At 40.6% G+C, this 23,786-nt stretch overlaps 1 protein-coding gene across 1 annotated transcript; it reads right to left on the bottom strand.

Moving 5' to 3' along the window:
* slc47a1 (solute carrier family 47 member 1) lies at positions 1-23,701 on the bottom strand. Its single transcript, XM_084387591.1, has 17 exons — positions 23,283-23,701; positions 19,155-19,256; positions 18,562-18,630; positions 18,016-18,164; positions 15,869-15,911; positions 15,556-15,600; positions 15,359-15,456; positions 15,147-15,244; positions 11,923-12,036; positions 11,492-11,559; positions 11,206-11,314; positions 5,769-5,844; positions 5,487-5,556; positions 5,086-5,218; positions 2,898-2,992; positions 2,624-2,800; positions 1-2,525 (listed from the first exon to the last, which is right to left on the bottom strand). Exons 1-17 carry the CDS (start codon positions 23,451-23,453, stop codon positions 2,214-2,216), a joined length of 1,929 nt encoding a protein of 642 aa, XP_084243717.1. The 5' UTR covers positions 23,454-23,701; the 3' UTR covers positions 1-2,213.
* Positions 23,702-23,786: the final 85 nt, after the last annotated feature.

Genomic DNA, 23,786 nt, shown 5'->3' with positions numbered 1-23,786 from the left:
GAGACGTCCATATTTTTTTTATCTTTAAGTGTTCAAGAAAGGCAACAGCTGTGTTAACACCAGGTTCTGAATGAATATAAATTCAACTGAACCTTATCCTAGACAAAGATTACAAAATCAAGACAAAAAACAAAATTACGCACAGTCAAAATACAGGTCACAGGCTATACAGGAGAAAATGTGCCCGTGACAGGCAGCTGCATAGCCAACATCCTCCACAAAGGAAAGCAGAAAGCATCACATGAGTACAGTTGCTGGTTGTAAGCAAAGAGGTGCAGCCAATTTTGTGCTTAAAAATATGTGTGTGATTGAATCAAGAAGGTCTTTGTGGTTAATGTGCATAAGGACGCAAACAATGATGATACACTCCTCAATGAATTCAGAGACATTTTTGAGGGCATGGGATGCCTCCCAGGTGAACATAAAACCCACATTGACCACCAGATGGCTCCAGTCATACATGCATGTCGGAAGGTTGCCTTTGATTTAAGAGGGAAGCTTAAAGGAGAACTGAAAAAACTTGGAGTAATATTCAGGAATAAAATACAGGAGCTTTCCTGTAGCTCAAACAGTGTGTTGGTGCTTGTAACGCCAAGGTCATGGGTTCGATTCCCAGGGAAAACAAGAACTGATAAGAATGTAAATGTGTACCTTGAAATGCAATGTAAGAAATGCCAAATATGTGAAATGTAATATGAATGGGGCTTTAAGGGGTGTGTCCTGGGTTGAGGGCAGAGGTTAAAATAAAGATGGTGACAGCTAAAGAATGACTGTGTTCTGGTCTGTCTGCAAAAAAAAAAAAAAAAAGTCTAGTAAAACAAGTGACAAATTATTTCCATGTTTTTGCCACAAAATTAAGTTTTATTAGGTACGGAAAGCTCATACTCTTTCTCCCGCTCTCTCTCCCACTCAAACACACACACATACAGTACGACACACATTCACACAGAAATGTGTTGTCAGCACTGCTCTGACGATTTCATCAGTAAAATAGTGTGACAACAATGACATTTCTCACTAGCGAGGTAATACTTGCCATGTTCTCACTTGCTGTTCTTCTTATAAACTTACAGTTTCACTATTAGTAGTGAGGAACTGCCGAACTGTTAAGAGACACACAGACTGAGGTAATTCACACATGCTAACTCTCTCTCTCTCTCTCTCTCTCTCTCTCTCTCTCTCTCATAACCGCATTAACAACTGCATTTCTCTGCTTTTCTCATAACTGCATTAATAAGTGCATGTCTCTGCTATTAGTGGCTCAAGCCTGCGTAACTACTTCTGAAATTACGTTTTGGAATTAGCAAAGGAGGCTTGGGATTAAATGTGCAATAAATTAGTCCAACACACAAGAATGTTTTAAGGACAAAAACCTAACAAATGTCTTGTAAGTACAACATCTAAACAATGTTTTGAGGTGTGGTTACTGTAGTATAAGCTTAATAATTGATTTTGCGCCGTTGAATTATTGAAAATTAATGCACACTAGAGGTGTAACAATCTATCCGCTTCGCGTCGTGGTTGCATTACCAGCTCGGGTGTGCATTATTTTTCGAATTATTAAGTCAATTATTTCTTTACATATATTGCTCCTCTGCATGAATGAATGTGGTTCAAGGACATCATCTCAGAGCGAATGGACAAATGAATATATACACACCGACGCAGCCGGAGTATGGATATGATGTGACATGCACGGGCGACTGTGCATTTGACAGTGTATTTGCACATTATCATTTTCTTTTTTTATCAAAAATTGCATAGTGTAGCTTTAAATGCTTGCCTAAAAGAAATTTGTAAAGAATGTTTTCAATAGTATTTCGCTTTGTGCTTTACTTTGGTTATAAGGTTGTAGTTTTCATCATATAACCAGATACATATTTTAAAAAACTGTTTAAAATGTAAAATCTGTCCACTAAGAAATGAAATAATATATACTGCACAATAAGTACTGCTCTTTTCAGTAGTCTTATGCAGCTGTATTTTGGCCTAGACAGTTGGGCTGGAGACTGTCCCAGAAAATTTGTCCATATTGTGCGTACAAATCCCCTTCTGTAAGCCTACGAGCTGGCAGAGATGTAATAAAAAATGTTATGGGTATTGGCTGATTCGCTTATGTCCTCCTTGTATAGATTGGATGGATTGACCCAGTCGCGGTCCCAATCTTTTTTTCTTTTTCTGTTTTAATTGGGGCCTTGGTAAGATGGATCAAGTTAGAGTGAGCTTGCTGTGGTGTTGATGAAGGTGTTAAGGGTGGAAAAAATCTTTGAATCCATTGTTAGGTTGCTCTGAGGTCGAATAAAACTTTCCGGAAGAGGACAAGCTACATGCACAGCGATTCCAGCCATCAGGATCAGGACGGTGGTCAACAGTGTGAGTCCCCGTCTAAGCACAAGCTGTTTCGTAGAGAGCAAGACTTTAGGTCGAGCTTCTCCAGATTCACTCTCCATCACTAGTTTACCCTGCTCCTGGGTACTAACTTGTACATAGCCGGCCGCTTCAGAGCTATTACTTGTTAGCTGGGCCTAAAGTAGCAAAAAAATTATATAAATAAAAGTTATCACCACAGGGATTAGAGAATAGTTTTATATTTCAGGACAGACGTCATCAATGTAGCAATTACTTTGTTTCCAGTTATGTCATCCCAAGGTTCAGGTATACTTGCTGAAGCTCCAAAATCAGGTGTTTGCTCCGCGCCGTCCTGCCGTTCAGAAACTAGCGTTTCGATGACTGACTGTCCTATCGACGGCGTCTTTTGGACACACACTACTTTTGCATGTTTGCCTGCACGTTTCAGGGCCTGAGGAAGATATTAGTCAAAATTATCAAACACTTTCAACAGCCTTCCTGGAGGGCAGCTTGGCTTGACCATGTGAGTTTGATTTGTCATGTCCCACCTGCTCTGTCACTTTCTTCCAGTCGAGCTTGAAGATGAGCGTGGTGAAGAAACAGGTTTGAATAATGACACAAATCAAGAGGCCAAGCCACAGACCTGAATGAGTGGGAAATGAGAATGAGATGTGTTTCAGGCTTAGAACAGGTAACAGATAAACAAATGCAACCTGAATTGTATTACATGGCTGGAGTGAAGACAAAACATGCTATGACCAGAGATATGAATCCACATTAAAGGGTTAATTCACCCCAAAATAAAAAACAAATCTGTCAGCAATTACTTATTTTACCTAATAATTCAAAATATCTTCATTTCTTTTTAGAAGATGAACAAAAGTCTTATGGATTTGTAACTACATGAGGGTGTCAAAATGTTTATTTAAAAATCTTTAAAAACCATAAGTTTAGATGTGCTTAATGTATTGAAATTAGTTTTATAGAAAAACATAAATTGATGACTTTGTTATAATTATTACAAAATATGTTTTAATGACTTTGTTAGATTAATATCTCCAGTGCATATACAGTATCCCACATAGCAACATTTTGACGTCCTAGATCCAGCCCACATCTGGCACACTTGGAAAGATGATCTGGCCCACATGCAGCGTGGACTGACGGCCCTTGGCGGCTCACACCATTGTTGAGATTCATGTCATTGTTGATGTCTGTGTGTGTCATCGTAGATTAATTTTATGTGCTCATGTTTGTTAAAATCTTCTAACTGATTGTTATAATATTGCTGGATCTCATGCTGCAGTAATACAGGGTTTGTGATGTGAATATATTAATGGTACAACACAATTGTTAGATTCAAAAGACATCAGTGAATCAGTCTATTTCATGATGATTATAAAACCATCAACCGGTAACCATCATCACCTGATCTCATTTCACTTTAGCTTTCTTTGCTGCTGCAAATGTGCTTGAAAAACACACCGTCACAGCGGCCAAAAAAGACAAAAGATATAATAAGAGTTAAGAGCCCAAATAATGGAAACACTAATCACTGTTATGATGACTTCAAATGAAAAACATTAGAGTTAAACCCCCGTTAATTGTCAATAAAAACTTGTAGAGTCTGACAGAAAGAAAGTCAGTCTGGTTAGTAATAAGTGAAGCTGGTAATGCTGTTTGTGGAGTTGTTTAATCCTCCTCTGCTGAGATCTTGAGAGATTTAATGTCTTCTTTTATCTTCAGTTGATTTCATCTAAGGCTGTGGCTGAAGTCAGTTGTAGTTCTTGTGTTTCTGCTCGTCTCTTTTTCTGTTCTCTTCTTTCCTTCAGTGATTCTGCTCATTAACAGGCTTATTGAGGCTGAAATGACTCCATATTTAATATACACAGATTTTGTGGCTCAGATAAGATCCAGTTCTGTTTTTCTTTTCTTTGCTCTTGGCTGACATGTGGCATTGCTATGGCCTGCTTGTGGCCCAGATCTGGCAAACAGGAGTGAGCCGGCCAAGGGCCGTCAGTCCACACTGCATGTGGGCCAGATCATCTTTCCAAGTGTGCCAGATGAGGGTCGGATCTGGGATGTCAAAATGTTGCTATGTGGGATAGTGTTTAGAAGTTTGGGGTCGGTAAGATTTTTTTTATGTTTTTGAAAGAGGTCTCTTATGTTTACCAAAGCTGCATTTCTTTAACCTAAAATACATTAAAACAAAATCATTACAAATTAAAATAACTGCTTTCTATTTAAATATATTTTAAAATTGTAATTTATGCCTGTGATGGCAAAAGCTGAATTTATAGCATCATTACTCCAATCTTCAGTATCACATGATCCTTTAGAAATAATTTGAATATGCTGATTTGCTGCTAAAGAAACATTTGAACAGTGACACAAATCAAGGGAATGCTGAAATTGATCATAATAATGTTGTATTATTATCAAAATTGGGGTTGTCACATATATAAATGAAATTAAAGCTCTTTATTGGCTTGACATTATTTTTTTGTTGATCCTGGAACAACATTCCAATCAACCAATCAGATTTGAAGGCTATAATTACCAATCAGTGTTATTCACCTATAATTCACCCTCTGATTTTAGGGATAACTTATGGGTAGGGTTAGGTTTAGGGGTAGGGATATGGTTAGGACTGAATTTTGTTCCCGGATCAACAAAATATGTAGACCAAGGAATGCGTCTATCTTGGCAAAATCAGGACATGCGAAAAAGGTGTACCAAGTATCCTGAGCTCGGCCAGAAACATCAGTGATATTCCCACTGGTAACCCAATGCAGTAGTAACAGATCAAGTTGGACAGTGCTGCTATCTTCTGCTTCCCTGCACCCAGAAGAATCCCTGAACACACACACTAAAACACAACACAATCAGTCTTACAGATATGAACCAGACACTTCACAGTTATCAGTGAATTACGTCATTTCACAGAACCAGGTTTCATTCCCTAGTAAACTGATTGTGACATTATCACTACAGTATAATCACAGTATAATCACACCTAGAGTCATATAATGATGAAAGACAACTAGGCATTACAAGAGATAGCATAATGCCACCAATGACTCATTTGTGTTGCCTTCCTTTAAACGAATACAAATGTTAAAACATTTCAAACCTACCACAAGAGCATCAAAAAACTGCAGGAAGACGAACAGGGTGAGATTTTCCGAGACAATCTTCACTATGCTCCTGTTAGATTAAATGAAGAAGTGAGAACTGCAAAACAATAGAAGAAAAACTTCGCTCTAATCGCTCTAATTAGCAGTGTTTTTATTTATTTCTTATGCAGAAAATGAGATCATGATACCATAAAATATCACATGACAAATCCATAATAATCTCTGTTTTATCATAATCCAATACATGTGTATACAGTATGCTATAATGGAAAAAAAACCTACTCATCAGAGGTAAAGATGTAGCCCACTACTGACTTTGAGCAACCTATCACGATTCCCTGTAAAACAGCCAAAACTCCTGCAATGCAAAGGTTTAAATTATATTTTCTTCTAGATATCTATTATATGTTCACCATGAAATCAAACTTAACAATTATTTTTTTATGGAGTATTCCAGTATTTATTTAGATTTATCCGTGCACGCTTTATTTTTGTAAAAGTTCATGTGTCCTCGTAATCTCCCTCCCTTTTTCATCGACATCTGTATGACATCCAGTGTTGGGAAGGTTACTTTGGAAATGTAATAGGTTACAGATTACAAGTTTTTATAATGCTATAAGTAGTGTAATTATTTAAATGACCATACTTTGTTAAAGTAATATAACTGATTACATATGATTACTCTTCTAAATCTCTAACGAATGTTTTCAACTGTTAATCATTTTCAAACATTCAAATCAGGCAGGGTTAACCTTACAGTAATAGTCAATACTGATATCAGACTTTTATTTTGAGCAAAAAGATCACGTTTTTGTCAAAGACTATGTCTGGATCGGATTCAGAATGATGATCAAATCATAGATGGATTGGATCACGTCCATCAACACCCACAAAGCTTCACAGTCCTATAGCTCGTCCTGGGTCGACACTTCATTCAGTAACATTAGGCAGTTTTGATTTATATGCTGTTTAATGTTGATGATCGCGTTACTTTATATATGCATATGCTTACATATGCTAAATCGCTTGTTCCCTTTCGAGAGAACTCGCGATGCGTCGATGACGCTTTGGGAACGCCCCCAGCGTGATTGTGTCTGAAGCATCTATGTCAACTAGTCCAATGGAAAGAATGAACGTCACGGGCGGGTGACGTCATGACCAGGAAGAGATAAAAGTGCATCCGGTGCAACCGGCATTAGCTTCTGTTGCCTCAGCAAGTGATCTGTGTCAAAATACTGTCTGTCTTATTTACTGTTGTCTGTCACGTTACACATATTCACTATGGCGAAACAATTATTCAAGCAGTGTGCTTATCCCTTTACTTATTATTGCATATTATAAGTTGATTGGCCAGCCGAGAAAAGAGCTTCTTATCATCCAATATTTCACCTCCACCACGAGGCCTTCCATTTTTTCCCGATCTTCACAGCGAGCTGTCTAGATTGTGGAATAAGCCATACTCATCCCGTCTTTCAGCCCCCAAGTTCATGTATATTCTCAAATAAGGGGGTTGAAAGAGTATGGCTATGGGTCGATGCCCCGGGCAGAACAGACGCTTGCGAGCTATCTGTCTCCCGGTTCAGCATCGTCCCTGAAGGCCTCAGCTTTGCCCACGAAGCCATTAAAAACAACATCTAATTTAGTGGGCAAAGCATATACGGCAGCAGGTCAAGCCGGAGCCTGCCTTCATACCATGACAGTGCTTCAAGCATATCAGGCTGACCTGCTGGGAGATTTGGACATGAGTGAGGGGGTGGGGCCTGACAAAATTCGAGAGCTTCGTTGGGCCACAAATTTTTCTCGCCAGAGCAATTGGGTGGTCTGTGGCAGCCCTTGTAGCCACTGAGAGACACCTCTGGCTTAATATGGCAGATTTAAAGGAGAAAGATAGATCTTTTCTGCTGGATGCGCCTGTCGACCCTTCTGCCCTCTTCGGCGACGCTGTTAATTCAGTCGTCGAGAGGTTCCAGGAAACTAAAAAGCAGGCAGAGGTGTTCAAACTAGCTCCTCATATCGCGCACAGCAAAAAGAGAGTGTTGCGTCTCGTGCCCCTCCACAAAAATACTGGAAACAGACGCAACACTCTCAGCCGAAGCTTTCTAAGCAGAAGACGGATCTGAGGGTCATTCTTCAGGCTAAGAAGGCTTCGGGTCAAAATAAAAAGTCCTGACGCCACGGGCGTCAGACCAATGAGGGAAGCCCCAACCAGGATGGAACGGTGTACACCTCAGTATACGGTGCCCGTTCCATCTCGGTAACCTCAGGGGGCCGTTCTGCCAACCCCGCCACCCTCTGTGTTTTGGGGCGCAGCGAGCTCCTGGCGCAGTGTCAACTCGACATTGCGTCAGACTCGCGCCTTCTGAAGGTTTCCTGCCAGTATGCTTCAGGTCCCCGAACTGGCTGTTTCAATTACACCAGAGGCCAGCCTCGAGAGGCTGGTTCCCTTAGTAGAATTTCTGGCAGAATGGAAGAATCTGCCAAACATATCTCAATGGGTCCTGCAGATAGTAGAAAGAGCTTACAACGGGGTGTTGCTCACAATAGTACAGCCCGAGCAGGCTCTGGTATAGAGCAGGAGGCTATAGAGCAGGTGTATTCACCCGACAGAGAATCGGGTTTTTACAGCCATTATTTCATTGTTCCAAAAAAGGAATCTAGGGTTGCGTCCCATACTAGATCTTCGTCGTTTGAATCGTACAGTTCAGAAACTCAAGTTCAAGATGCTGACACTCAAACAGATCGTGACTCAAATCAGATCCGAGGACTGGTTTGTCACGATAGATCTGAAAGACTCATACTTCCATGTCTCCATCCTCCCTCAGCACAGGAATTTCCTGAGGTTTTCTTTCGGGGGCAAAGAATACCAGTATCAGGTGCTTCCATTTGGTCTAGCTCTATCACCCCGCACATCCACGAAGTGCGTAGATGCAGCTCTGGCCCCGCTCAGGCTGCAGGGCATATGCATTCTGAATTACATAGACGACTGGCTGATTCTTGCGGAGTTAGAACAGTTAGCGGTTCGGCATCGAGATGTTGTCCTCGCTCATATGCAGAAATTGGGGTTGAGGCTCAATGCCAAGAAGAGTGTGCTTTCTCCAGTACAGAGGACCACTTTTCTTGGTGTGGTCTTGGATTCGGTCACGATGTGAGCCGTTCTATCGCCTGCTCGTGTAGCTGCTATCCTCACAGCCACAAAAGAGCTAAAGCTAGGCCAGTCACGCACTGTAAAACTGTTCGAGAGACTGTTGGGCCTCATGGCAGCAGCGTCCAATGTGATACCCTTTGGCCTGCTGTACATGAGACCTTTGCAGTGGTGGCTCAGGACCAGAGGGTTCTCTCAGAGGGGAAACCCACTCCGTATGATCAAGATCACGCGTCGGTGTCTCCGTGCCTTGGTTATCTGGAGGAAACATTGGTTCCTGTCCCAGGGTCCGGTGTTGGGAGCTCTTTGCCATCGAGTTACTATCTCGACAGATGCTTCCCTCACCGGCTGGGGAGCGGTAATGGAAGGCCGTTCAGCTCAGGGTCTGTGGAGGAGTCATCATCTCTCTTGGCACATAAATTGCCTGGAGATGATGGCCGTCTTCAATGCATTGAGACATTTTCTCCCAGACCTGAGGGGCCATCATGTGCTCGTTCGGACGGACAATACATCGGTGGTCTCTTATATAAATCGTCAGGGGGGTCTGTGTTTGCGTCCACTATGCAAACTGGCGCACCAGATCCTCCTATGGTCCCTAGGGAAAATACTCTCTTTGAGGGCAGTGTATATTCCAGGGAACCAGAATATAGGAGCAGACACCCGGTCGAGACAGGGGCTGAGGCCAGGGGACTGGAGACTCCACCCCGAGGCGGTGGAGCAAATTTGGGAATTTTACGGAAACCGAGCAGAAGTGGATCTGTTTGCATCTCAGCACACGACGCACTGTCCATTTTGGTTCTCCCTTACTCACCCAGCCCCCCTGGGGCTGGATGCTTTGGTACAGACGTGGCCGAGGCTACGTCTGTACGCATTTCCCCCTGTTGCTCTGCTCCCAGGAGTTTTGGAGTATTTCACCCCCAGCCAGAGATTTGGAAACTATGGGTTTGGCCTCTGAGGGGGCCCAACTTATAGAGAGTGGTCTCTCAACCGAGGTTGTTGAAACCATTTTAAGCTCCAGAGCTCCTGCTACGAGGAAACTTTATGCACTAAAGTGGATAGTTTTCACTTCTTGGTGTCACCAGCGTCAGTGGGATCCGGTTAACTGTTCAGTTAATACAGTACTTGAATTTCTACAAGATCGCTTTGTATCAGGTTTATGTCCTTCCACACTTAAGGTATACGTGGCGGCCATTGCAGCTTTCCACGCCCCAGTGGGTAATCCATCTTTGGGTCGAGACCCCCTGATCACTCGTTTCCTTCGTGGCACCTTGAGGCTGAGGCCCACAATTCGCACTAGGGTGCCGGCTTGGGACCTTTCAATAGTTCTAAAAGGCCTGTCTGGGGCTCCCTTTGAGCCCTTAGATTCGGTTTCAGAAAAGTATCTTACATTCAAGACCATCTTTCTGCTAGCTATTTCGTCCCTCAAAAGAGTCGGAGACCTTCAGGCCCTTTCGGTATCTCCCACCTGCCTTGAGTTTGCACCCGGGATGGTTAAGGCTTTCTTATACCCTAAACAGGGATATGTTCCTAAAGTTCCTACAAATATTCCGAGGCCTATTGTGTTGCAGGCTTTTTGTCCTCCTCCGTTTACCTCATCGGACCAGGAAAAGCTTAACCTTTTGTGTCCAGTGCGAGCACTGGACACTTATGTTCATCGGACTTCTTCGTAGAGAAAATGCTTTGGATCACCCAAAATAGGTCTTCCAGCTTCTAAGCAGACAGTTAGCAAGTGGATAGTTGAGGCTATTTCTCTTTCTTATGAGTCCTCTGACCAGCCGTGCCCTTTGGTGGTCAGAGCTCATTCCACTAGGAGTATGGCGGCCTCTAAAGCTCTATTTTCTGGTGTTTCTCTCCAAGATGTTTGCGATGCGGCGGGTTGGTCCTCACTGCTCACATTCGTGAGGTTTTACAGCCTGGACCTGGATGCTGCCCCAGGGTCTCAGGTGCTTAGTGCTTAAGTGTAAGTTCTGACAACATGCTGACACTCAAGTATTTGTAAGTTTGGCGATTTGGGTATTCTCGTTCCCATCGACGCATCACGAGTTCCCTCGAAAGGGAACGTCTCAAGGTTACGACTGTAACCCTAGTTTCCTGAGTAGGGAACAAGACGATGCGTCGCCCTGCCATACTTCCTACATCCCTGTGATCGACTTGCTTCGGCAATTTCGAAGCCAATGCCGGTTGCACCGGATGCGCTTTTATCTCTTCCTGGTCATGACGTCACCCGCCCGTGACGTTCATTCTTTCCATTCTTTCCATGACATAAATGCTTCAGACGCAATCATGCTGGGGGCGTTCCCAAAGCGTCATCGACGCATCGTCTCGTTCCCTACTCAGGGAACTAGGGTTACAGTCGTAACCTTGAGACGTTTCTGTTTCTTCGCCCATGTTTTTATAAGGAGATGCAGAAATCTTTCAGAATATGTCTAATAGCGACCCCTACCGTATAACAGTGAAAACATTTCCGTCAATGGAGGGGAAGCGTCGTCTCATCAATGACGGAAATTTCCTTCAGTGGCGGGGACAGAGTTAAGCTTCAATTTAAGCACTATGTGGGTATTTCCATAGTCTACTAACCGGAGATCACGAGAGTCACTTTACTGGTGATCAGGGCCCTGTTAGTGTCTCCAGCTCCCAGCGCGTTTCCCACACGCACACAAGCGGCTGCATGCACACCTAATGGAAACTAAACATGAAATATGTTTATTAAAACATGCAAATATTCACACTAATTCAATTTAACAATAAATAAATACATTTGTAATGCATGTGTTGTTGTTTTTTCAATACATTTGCCTTTTGGCAGTAATGTCTGAAAGTCTCTTAAGTATTGTGAGCTCAATGCTACACAACGCTGTCTTACCATGTAACTAATGGACCCCACCTCCAGCAACACATGTTGAGCACCAAGATCCACCTCCCCGAGCATTCCTGACAATCATCAGGATGAGAAGAGGGATGGATGTTATTTAATTATGTGTGAAATGAGATTGTTTTTCTCTGATTGTGGCATTGCACTGAAACATACAGTAGTTAGGCAATTTATGAGAAGATTTGTAAGCCATCAAACTTTTGTGCACTGCACTTCCACCTGGGATCTTGTATCAGTGCAATAACAAAATAGTAATTAACAAAGCATTAACTGTCAGGGATTTAACATGATTGCAGTGGCACTTCAGGTTGTAGACCAATAGGAATATTTTCTGTTATATATATCAAATTGGCAACTACTCATTTAATTTAATCAGAAACACAAGACAACGCATACTCAAACTTCCTCACACCTCTACACACCTGCAAGGAAACCTCCAATCTCATAAATCCACCACTCAAAACAGAGCATGAGAGTGCTGGGAATGGCCAGTTTCATGTAAGAGCCCCACTCCTGCAGTGATGCTCTAGACCAGCCTGTAGGGGGCGACAGAGACAAACACATACACACACAATCACTGCATACAGAACACCATATATCTCCTGTAATTATTGATTGACTTGCTTTGCAAAATAATTATGTTTGTGTATTCATGCATGTGGAAGAACTTGTCACAATTCGACAAAACCAGTCTACTTTATTTTGTAACGCAGAGAAGCAAGCCATTTACTGTTAATTTGTGTGAGGCCTCCGATTTATGAGTCACTATAGGTAAATGATGAATAACTATTTGTGCTACAAACCAGTGTGTTTATGATTGCGATAATAAATTAAAATAATAAATACCAGTTTACAATATCAAGCATCATCATTAACTGTTTTTGTACAGCTAAAATAACTGGAAGTGGCTGACACCGGAAGCCTGACACATTCAAGTTACAAATGGCCACAAATGCTCTTAAAGGGGACCTATTGTGCTTTTTTACATTTTCAACTTTCTTTAGTGTGTAATGTTGCATGAACGGAGTCTTCAAAGTTACAAAGCACAAAGTCCACTCCTAAGGGAGTTATTCTCTATATCAGTGCACACTGTTTCTGAACGCCTCGATTGGAGTTTTCCTGCGGGAACGTACACATCGCAGTATTCCTCATTTAAATATCTCCCTCCCAAAGTATATGCAAAAAGGAATAAAATATTTTATTTCACTGGGAAAATGCCAACTGGTGTCTATAAGGAGCAGGAATTCACACTGAAAGTGATTAAAGTCTCTACGCTGTCCGTTGCTAGTAGGACTTCCTACTAGAAAGTGGAAGTCATTGGCTGGAAGTCAATCCCAAAAAGAATTGATTGTTCGATTCTGAGGTAGTGACAACTGAGAGTCATTTGAACCTGTGGTGATGATTTCATTAAGGGAAATCGACTCCACTGAAGGGCCTAGCCTGGGCACAGTGTGCATCAAAATGTGGCCATTAACAGCTAGGTGTAGGAAAGTTTGATTTATCTCAATAACAATTTTGTTCATCAAAAAGATAGATTTGTTCACTGATTCATTTGTTGACTGTTTTTGTAGTTTACATCATTACACCAGTAGATGGCAAGTGTGTGGTAATTGTATGGGAGCATTACAAGCGTATTTATTTTGTTGCAAGTCATTCATGCGCAAAAAGTCATGGTAACACTTTATTTTGATGGTCCCTTTTGAACATTCTGTTGACTATAAGCAACTTTGCAACTACATGTCAACTAACTCTTATTAGAGCATTAGTAGACTATCTGCTTAATATCTGATAACTCTTTATTGTGATGATCCTCCAACAGACATTCTACTAACTATAAGTAACTTTGCAACTACATGTCAACTTATTCTAACCCTAACCCTACCAGTCTATTAAAGGGATAGTTCACCCAAAAATGAAAATTCTGTCATCATTTACTCACCCTCAAGTTGTTCCAAACCTGTATGAGTTTCTTTGTTCTGCTGAACACAAAGGAAGATATTTGGAAGAATGTTTGTTATCAAACAGATCTCGGTCCCCATTGACTTCCATAGTAGGAAAAAAATATACTATGGTAGTCAATGGGGACCGAGATCTGTTTGGTTACAAACATTCTTCCAAATATCTTCCTTTGTGTTCAGCAGAACAAAGAAACTCATACAGGTTTGGAACAACTTGAGGGTGAGTAAATGATGACAGAATTTTCATTTTTGGGTGAACTATCCCTTTAATACTCTGCTAACACTCTAATGAGAGTTAGTAGACATGTAGGTGCAACGTTACTTATAGTCAACAGAATGTGTTAAAGGGACCATCAAAATAAAGTGAAACCAAAGTCATGATCAACGCGACTTGTATTGTTAAAAAAATAGGTAAGTCAAGTTAAAAGAACATTATTACACAGCTCTGTGGAATACTTGATTCTGAATGGTCAATCGCGGCAGCAACGCTATACGCTTGCTAGGAACGTTTTTTCTTCATGGAAGTTTTGTGTTTGGTGAGCTAATATAATATTAAAACTCAGTCAAAATAAATATTTTGTGTACAGTTATTTAATTATATCCAGTATCGTGGATTCGATCTATATATATATCGCAGAATCAAGAATTACGGGCCTTCACATCAAGAATGATGTATTAAGAGATGCATTAAGAGCCAAGGGGTGAAAACTTTTTGAATTTGAAGATCAAGGTAAATTTTACTTAATTTGTCTTCCGGGAAACATGTAAGTATCTTCTGTTGCTTCCGAAGAGCAGTACTAAATAAGAACAAAAAATGTCATCCTGTTCAAAAGTTTTCACCCCCGGCTCTTAATGCATTGTGTTTCCTTCGGGAGCATCAGTGAATGTATGAACCTTTTTTTTAAAGTTGTGTTTGAGTCCCTCAGATTTCCTCAGTGTGAAAAGATGGATCTCAAAATCATATAGTCACTGCTGGAAAGGGTTCAAATATGCAAAAGATGCTGGAAAACTGAAGAATTTCCAGGACCTGGAGGACTTTTCTGAAGAACATTGGACAGTTTAACTGCTTAAGATAAACAAGGGACTCAAGAACAACTATCACAAAACAAAACAAAAAAACAGTTGTGGATCATCCAGGTTACGACACGCAGTATTAAGAATCGAGGATACATAAACGTATGAATGGGGTCATTTTTATAAATTCAGCTATTTTTTGTCTTGTGAATAATGAATAAATAAATAATAACTACTTGTAATATAATAAAGTTGACTTTATTATATAAACATCTTTTATGTAAAATATCCTATTCAGGACAGTACTAAATAAAAAATAATATGCGTTTTGTATGATCCTTCTTATTTTAAATTATTCACATTTTCACAGATTCTGCAATCTGTAAACTTTTGAGCAGCACTGTGTATTCACTGTGCATCGCTGTCTGCACTTCCATTGGTAGTCGCCGCACACGCTGAGGCTCATTTGCATACACTGGAACTCTGCTAACTGCATTACTAGCCATCTCTCTCGCTCACGGTCAAGAATCAATTTGTCACTGCAAATCAATGTCGGATGTGAACGCCCCTTTAGGGAGTGATAATTATAGATGACTTAATGTAATCATTTTAGAAGTCAATGACCCCATAATGGCATTAAAGTGTGTGTGTGCGGCTTTCCACATATTCCTCACCATCCCATGTGTTCACATGCAGCTTTTTCCAGCGTATGTACGCAAACAGCAGGAGGCAGATGGAGATCTGTGAGAAACTGTTGGCTACAGCAGAGCCCCTGCAGAAACACACACACACCTGCTTATCCAAGAGATCATTTATTTCCTGGCTCTTCAGTGTATTTATTATTGTTTATTATTATTAAAATCAGTAGCCTATTAATCATTCATACTTCACTCCCAGCTTCATTGAGTGAAGAAGGATGTAGTTTGTTGCTACATTTAAAATGTTGGCAGCAACTGCAGTGTACATCTGGGGCAGGATGATGCCCTGAAACATGACAATACATTATCTCTTCAGTTTTCATCTCTTTTGCTCATATATACAAGCTTTCCAATGCAACATCTTGAGCTTACTGAGATGTTGTACCTGGTTTTGCAGATAAGACACCTGCAGATAGTGCAGAAACATGGCCTAGGAAATTGAAGGAAGATATCGGTGCTGTCAGCAGAAGGAAAGCTTGTGACAACTGACTGTATAACTGTGGTTACATCCTTTAAATATTACATGTGTTGAACTAAAATAATAGACAATTTGACTATTATGTGTCATGAAGAGTGAGCAGCATGATTTGGAGAAAGCGCCAGGAAACATTTGAACTTATACTCTAGAAAACAAGGCCAGCACAGAGATTAAAGCACAACCACTGAATGTTTTTGTAAAATCATGTTGTTATACTTACAGGAACAGCAGGGAGGAAAGCCATAACATACAGCTGTGCAATCCTGAAATAGGGATGAATAATGGAACCTTGAGCATTGTCTTTAAACAGTATGATACCCAAAAACAGGATCATTGACACTCCATAAATAGTTACAATTTGGTGTCATATTTATGGTGTCCTATTTATGTCCTAATTATTATTATTATTGTGAGAACAATCAGATTTATCTTTGCAAACAAAAAAAAAACACACACAAAAAAACAGTATTATGGAAATAATATACTTTAAAAGAATATACTTAGGTGCGACCTGAATGTAACGTTTTTGGACTCTTAAAGGCAGGGTAGGCAGGATAAAAAAAAAAAAAAACTTTTTCCCAAATTTGTTTAAACTGTCTTTATATACCAATACATAATTAAAATGTAAGTACTCTGAAAAAGAGAGTATAAAAATAAACACAGCTACTTATTTCCATTCGGAACGAATGAAATGATTGCCTGGGCGACTGTCACTCTCCCTCGCTACCATGGCTACCACCCCTGCCGCTACAGGAGCTGCCCACATGCGTGCACCCGTTTGACTCGAGGAGGGGGAGAGGCACGGAGAGAGGCACAGAAGCTAGGAAGAATCACAATTATGGCAGAGAAAGAGCAGTCAAAATTCCCAGTATCTGCATATACAGTCAGCGAAGGCAAACAAGGCAAAAAAAGGAACTAGTAAGGTAGAAAGGTAGGCTACTTGTCTCCGGAGTGTAATGTTAGTCCTCATCAGAGCCAACAGTGCTTTCATCGTGGAAGCTCTTACATGCAAAACACCGTATATGTTATGAATCTTACACGAAATTCACCTTCAGCACAGTGTAACTGATGGTAATGGGAAAACGTGTATCAATGCAACCTGTTTTTAGCTTTGCCTTATGTTACTAGCTCGTTACCGAATCAAACTCAATATATTTTAAACTTTACCAGTATCGATATGCTAGCTTGATAGTGGGTACTAACAGCCATGTTAGTTGTTTATATTCATAATGATACAGTAATTGAAAAAAAAAGTAATTGAAGATAAATAAAAAAATATTTTATTACATGTGATTCTGACATGATGTCACTACATGCACTGCGCTCCTCTCCGCTCGGCGCTGGCAAACGCGTCCTCCAAGCTGAGCGGTCGGCATCGCGCGTTCATGTGTTTTGGGGTGTGGCTTTGGAAGGAGCCCAGAAGGGAGGGGGTGGGAGTGAATGGAATAAGTAGCTGTGTTTATTGCAGCCCTGAGAGGACTACAGACACTCGATTTTTATACTCTCTTACATTTTAATTATGTATTGGTATATAAAGACAGTTTATAAAAATCCTGCCTACCCTGCCTTTAATTGCATGTTAATTGCAATTAAATGAAAATGTATTAGAGTTTAAATTTACTTTAACTATAAACTATAGTACAAGTTTAACTATAAGAGTTTAACTATAAAATCTAAAATAACTTCAGAGTTCAACTTTTTTGACCCACTTTGGTAGGATTTAAGTAGCCTAGACAGCAAAAGTGTCGGTGTAAAGAGCTGTGCATGTAAACCTCACTCCCCTGATCTCAAGAGGCGCTCTAGCGACTGACGCCAGAGCCTGCGGTCTTTAGCCTCCTTGTTACACACATGAGATCACAGCAATAGCAAACCACAACCATCCAATCAATTCCCAATGGAAAAAATCAAGTTCCGCCCAACATTTTTTCTTGTTCAGGAAGTCGTTTCACGCGGATATACGTAACGATAGGGAAGAAACTTTTATTTCATGCTGACTTTAAGATTTAAAATGTATAGATAAAAAAATAAAATAAAAATAGGCAAGAAGTAAATCTTTTATCTCATTTCATGAAAGCATTTTGAACAAAAATTGCTGTTGTCAGTATTTGGTGAACTTTTGAAAAAGTTTGAAAAGACTTTTATCCCCAGATTTATAGCTAAATAAATAAATTCTTTATTCATCTCAGAAGTTTTAGTACCCTCGATATTTCAACTGCTGATTTTTAAAGCGTAGAAACTGCTTATTCTGTTCTTTTGGCACACAATTTTGTTTTCCCTACAGAAAGTATGGATTTTTTTTTTTTTTACATCGGTAACAATTACCCTACTAAAAGTTTTGATTTAATAATCTGACTGGATTAGTCTGACCTGGCCACCTCCGGCTCTTGCTTCAGGGTGAGGAGTATCGACTCAGCGTTGATGAGTATGGCCCAGCATGGCAGGCAGAAGAGTAAGAGGATGAGTATGCTTCTCTGGAGAATTTCCCCCACACGTTTAAGGTTCTTACTGCCAAATGTCTGGACATGGACAACAGATCATTAGTACATAATATAGAGGATGGACTCATAACTTTATGTAACAATTAAGTTAGTTGATGTTGTTTGAGTTGTTTTTCAGATATGTTTTTTAACAGAGGGAGATATTAAATAAATCTCTCACTTTGTGAAATACTGTGAGTCCAGCTAAAACTGGGGTTGGGGGGGGGGTATTATACAAACACAATAAACAATGGTTTATTGAGATAGTTGGTAAGACAACATACATAATTACTTTAAACATGTTAAGGTCATCATTAGTTAAGAATACCTGAGAGAGGTTATACAAACATAATAAACAATGGTTTATTGAGATAGTTGGCAAGACAACAAACATAATTACTTTAAACATGTTAAGGTCATCCTGAGTTAAGACTACCTGAGAGACGAGTGTGTCACATGCAAGGGCCAGACCGCATCCAGTGGCTGTTGTGGTCACATTAACAGTCTGAGGGAGACAAATGAGGCTTTAGCAGTGCAATCACTGAGCATAGTCTCCTTATCTCTCACTGCTTCCTTCTTGGAGATACAGGCTATGGATTCCCGATTGGATCTTCTAGAGCACTTCTTGAAATAGGAAATAGTCTTAGTTTACAAAACACAGACATGACAAGATACCAAGGCTTTAGATTTTTCAGTGAAATGTATGAGGTCATTGATGTCAGAAGGATTTCATTCATTTTAATATAGTTATATATTTTAACATCAGAGATGTAATAATTGGACGGAATGTCTTAAAGTAGACCTTTCCTTTAACTTGTGATGTGGCATATATTTTTGTACCTAATTTACCTCTAAAGAGTGGATTTAGTACCTTTCGGGTACAATAAGGTACTAATATATATGCAACCCTTAGAAAAAGTACAAAAGTGTACCTTTGAAGGTACTGTCCCAGTGAAGCTGTTGTAACCCTAAAGGTCATTTTTTTGTGCAGATTTTTTTTCTGACAGCAATAGACAGTGGATGCATTACCGCAGAAGCCAGGGCATATCCAGCCAATTCAGCATTTCCTAGGTGACCACAGAATATTGTGATGACGAATGGCAGTAGAAAGTTTAAGATCCTGGAGACAAGCTGACGAAAATGAAAATTCAGACATCAAGAACACAAGCAAACAAATAAACCACACAGAAATCAATTCAGTCTGCAGCCCAAAGATTGTTGGACTATTTGAATCCAGATTACATCCGGCAAAGCAACTTTATAGAAAATCATGATGTTTATGTTTATAATCTTCATGCCTGATAGTCGCATTTACAGTTTAGAGATGGAACAAAAATATATGGGAATATACTGCAAAATATAATGTGATATATTACATAATTTCCATATTGGAAACTAGTGCTGCTATTTTTCCATATACTGCAATATATTTATTGACCATGTATGGCTATATATTAATACAATTTAAAATATTTATAAATAAAGACAAAAAATAGCATAACATGTAAAATTCACAAAGTTTTATCCTTTATTGTGTACATAGATCGCACACACATGTTCCCATATAAATGTGAATATATGTTCACACATATACACTATATTGCCAAAAGTATTGGGACATCCCTTGAATTCAGGTGTTCCAATCACTTCCATGGCCACAGCTGTATAAAATCAAGCACCTAGGCATGCAGACTGCTTCTACAAACATTTGTGAAAGAATGGGTCGCTCTCAGGAGCTCAGTGAATTCAAGAGTGGTACCGTGATAGATTGCCACCTGTGCAATAAGTCCATTCGTGAAACGTCCTCACTACTAAATATTCCACGGACAACTGTTAGTGGTATTATAGCAAAGTGGAAGCAATTGGGAACAACACCAACTCAGCCACAAAGTGGTAGGCCAGCGGAATGAGTCAGGCGCACAGTGCACAGAAGTTGGCAACTTTCAGCAGAGTCACACGCTACAGACCTCTAAACTTTGTGTGGCCTTCAGATTATCTCAAGAACAGTGCGTAGAGAGCACTGAGAGTCATGGGCTGCGTTCCAGTCCACTTTTAGACACGCACTTGCGAACTTCCCTAAGCACTTCCCCTCGGGGGAATCCCTGCCGCCATTTTGAAGTGCGTTCCACTTCGTGAAGTGGACGAGGGAAGTTTATATTGACAGACCCTCGTTCCCTCGATTTTGACAGAGGGAGCGAGTCTACTTCATATGTACACTTCAGGCACCTATATGTCCCACAATGCAGTACGACTGTGACGTCACCACAGATCTCGTCTAATCACCACAACAACAAACAACTCTATGATATATTAATTATAATTGTTTTGTTTTTTAAACAATCCAAACACACCTATAAACATTTGGATGCTGCATTAAACAAATTCTTAAAGGGAAAAATAAATAAATAATAAATCAACTCCATAGCTGATTCCAAGTGATCAAGGGTTAAGGACGTTCCAGTTCAGCCCATTGCAGTTTCTGCCAGTAGTGGGCAAAGCAATGACGTACATCCGAGTGAATGAGACGGAGGGAAGTTAGCGAGTGAAGGGCATGACAATTTTGGACTGGAACGCAGCCATGGAATGGGCTTCCATGGCCGAGCAGCTGCATCCAAGCCTTACATCACCAAGTGCAATGCAAAGCGTCGGATGCAGTGGTGTAAAGCATGCCGCCACTGGACTCTAGAGCAGTGGAGACTTGTTCTCTGGAGTGACAAATCACGTTTCTTTGTCTGGAAATCCGATGGACGAGTCTGGGTTTGCCAGGAGAATGGTACTTGCCTGACTGCATTGTGCCAAGTGTTAAGTTTGGTGGAGGGGGGATTATGGTGTGGGGTTGTTTTTCAGGGGTTGGGCTTGTCCCCTTAGTTCCAGTGAAAGGAACTCTTAATGCTTCAGCATACCAAGACATTTTGGACAATTTCATGCTCCCAACTTTCTGGGAACAGTTTGGGCATGGCCCATTCCTGTTCCAACATGATGAGTGAGTTTGGTGTGGAGGAACTTGACTAGCCTGCACAAAGTCCTGACCTCAACCCGATAGAACACATTTGGGATGAATTAGAGCGGACACTGCGAGCCAGGCCTTCTCGTCCAACATCAGTGCCTGACCTCACAAATGCGCTTCTATAAGAATGGTAAAAAATTCCCATAAACACACTAAACCTTGTGGAAAGCCTTCCTAGAAGAGTTGAAGCTGTTATAGCTGCAAAGGGTTGACCAACACCATATTAAACCCTACAGATTAAGAATGGGATGTCATTAAAGTTCATGTGCATGTAAAGGCAGACGTCCCAAAACTTTTGGCAATATAATGTATATACACACACATTCACGGAATGAGTTACAACAGATTTCTAGTTCCCAGCATGCTTTGCTTCTGACTGTTAAAGGAGAGCAAATAAATAAAATAAAAAAAATTATTTAATGTGTTTTGCTTAATATTAATATAGGGGGAGAAGTGCTGAAGTGCTCATTGTGCTGAAGAGTAGAGCCTGTGGTGATTTTGACGACTGGCCCAACACCATTAAGACTACATGATACTTAAGAAGTAATAGCAGTATACTCCTCAACACAGTGATAGTCTACTAAATACTTTAGTACATGCAGGTGTGCTTGTGCTCTAGCTTGAAAATATAAAACATTTATAATGTAAATAATTAAGAAATATAAAAAAGATTATAATATTTTACATATACACTCACCGGCCACTTTATTAGGTACACCTTGCTAGGTTTGACCCCATTTTGTCTTCAGAACTGCCTTAATTCTTTGTGGCATACTGTAGATTCAACAAGGTGCAGGAGATTTTGAGCACATTCCTCAGAGATTTTGGCCCATATTGACATTATAGAATGACACAGTTGCTGCAGATTTGTTGGCTGCACATCCATGATTGCGAATCTCCTGTTCCACCACATCCCAAAGATGCTCTGTAGGATTGAGTTATCCTGGTGGAAGTAGTCATCAGAAGATGGTACACTGTGGTCATAAAGGGATGGACATCGTCAGCAACAATACTCAGGTAGGCTGTGGCGTTTAAAACATGCTCACTTGTTAAAAAGCGGCCCAAAGTGTGTGAAGAAAATCTCCCACAATCCACTACACCATAAGCACCAGCCTGAACTGTTGATACAAGCCAGGATTGATCCATGCTTTTATGTTGTTTATGCCAAATTCTGACCCTACCATCTGAATGTTGCGGCAAAAATCAAGACTCATCAGACCAGGCAACGTTTTTCCAATCTTTTTTGTCCAATTTTGGTGATCAAGTGTGAATTGTAGCTTCAGTTTCTTGTTCTCATCTGACAGGAGTGACACCGGTGTGTGTTCTGCTGCTGTAGCCCATCTACTTCAAGGTTCGACATGTTGTGTGTTCAGAGATGCAGACCTCGGTTGTAGCGAGTGGTTATTTGAGTAACTGTTGTTTCTATCACCTCAACCAGTCTGGCCATTCTCCTCTGACCTCTGGCATCAATAAGGCATTTTCACTCACAGAACTGCCACTCACTGGATATTTTCTCTTTTTTGGACCATTCTCTATAAACCCAAGAGATGGTTGTGCGTCAAAATCCCAGTAAATCATCAGTCCATGTCATGTTCAAAGTCACTTAAATCACCTTTCTTCCAAATTCTGATGCTCAATTTGAACTTCATCTTCATCTTGACCTGCCATGTTGTTGCCATTTGATTGGCTGATTAGACATTTGTGTTAATGCGCAGTTGAACAGGTGTAGCTTACAAAGTGGCTGGTGAGTGTATCAAATTTTAAATATATTTTTGTATTTGCTTTAATAGTGGTACCATTATAACCATTATAACATTAGTGGCATCATGATCACTTTTTCAATCCATCATGATAATCATTTTTCAATCCACAGATGCCTAACCAAGATTAATTCCTAATATAAACAGAATTCATACCACAGGAATTCCATGTGACAGTCAGATAAACACTGTTCACGACTATAAAACAGGAGCCATCATTCACATCGTCATCAGTCATACAATTACTATCTCCAAGTCAAGACTAACTTAAGTTACAGGCATGGGTCAAACATGCATCCCAGAACCAGTCTTTGCTGGCAAAGCTCCTGTCTTTAAAGTTTAAAGTGAGCTGAAGCACTGAGAGAGTATTGGAGCAGAAAGAGGACTCACCAGGGGCCCGGTCAGAAGCAGGACTTGGTAGAGCTCCTCTCTGTAGGCCAGGGGAACCCATTTACGCACACAGCTGCAGCGGAACAGTTTAGAACTGGGTGCTGTTGCCTCGGTGATTTGTTCATGGCTTGCCAGGGGGCCACAAGCCTCAGGCATCCCAGCTTTATCCATTCAGCCGCTGAGTGCAAGAAAATAAGAGAAGAGGGTGAGGAAAGAGCGAGACAGAGAGAATAATAGGAGCGATATTGGAATGAGACCGCTTCTCTCCAGCAGCGATTTGTCATAAAATGTTGTTATCAGTCCATGGAGGCAGAAACAATCAAATCAAATTGTGCTGGGACACTGATTAAGTAACCTGCTGCCTTCAGTCGCAGAGAGGCAGGTCACAAGCAAGCTCTTTATAATTCCCTGTATGGAGTACAGCAACTCTGAGGGGGGCTGTAAGAGGGGCGGGTTAGCCCTTCGTACTTCTTAAACTCAGCGGTAATCTTATCAGGAATGCCT

Source organism: Rutilus rutilus, assembly GCF_951802725.1.
Source record: "Rutilus rutilus genome assembly, chromosome: 18".
NCBI lineage: Eukaryota > Metazoa > Chordata > Actinopteri > Cypriniformes > Leuciscidae > Rutilus > Rutilus rutilus.
This window is presented reverse-complemented; position numbering and strand designations above follow the sequence as displayed.

Bases quoted from the DNA above. Each gene is read 5' to 3' on its own strand.
- slc47a1 (XM_084387591.1), bottom strand. From the start codon at position 23,453: ATGGATAAAGCTGGGATGCCTGAGGCTTGTGGCCCCCTGGCAAGCCAT. The intron at 19,257-23,282 runs GTGAGTCCTCTT...CATTTTCGTCAG, and splicing joins TGCTTCTGACCGGGCCCCTG to CTTGTCTCCAGGATCTTAAA. The intron at 11,315-11,491 runs GTAAGACAGCGT...TTTCATGTTTAG, and splicing joins TGGGGTCCATTAGTTACATG to TTTCCATTAGGTGTGCATGC.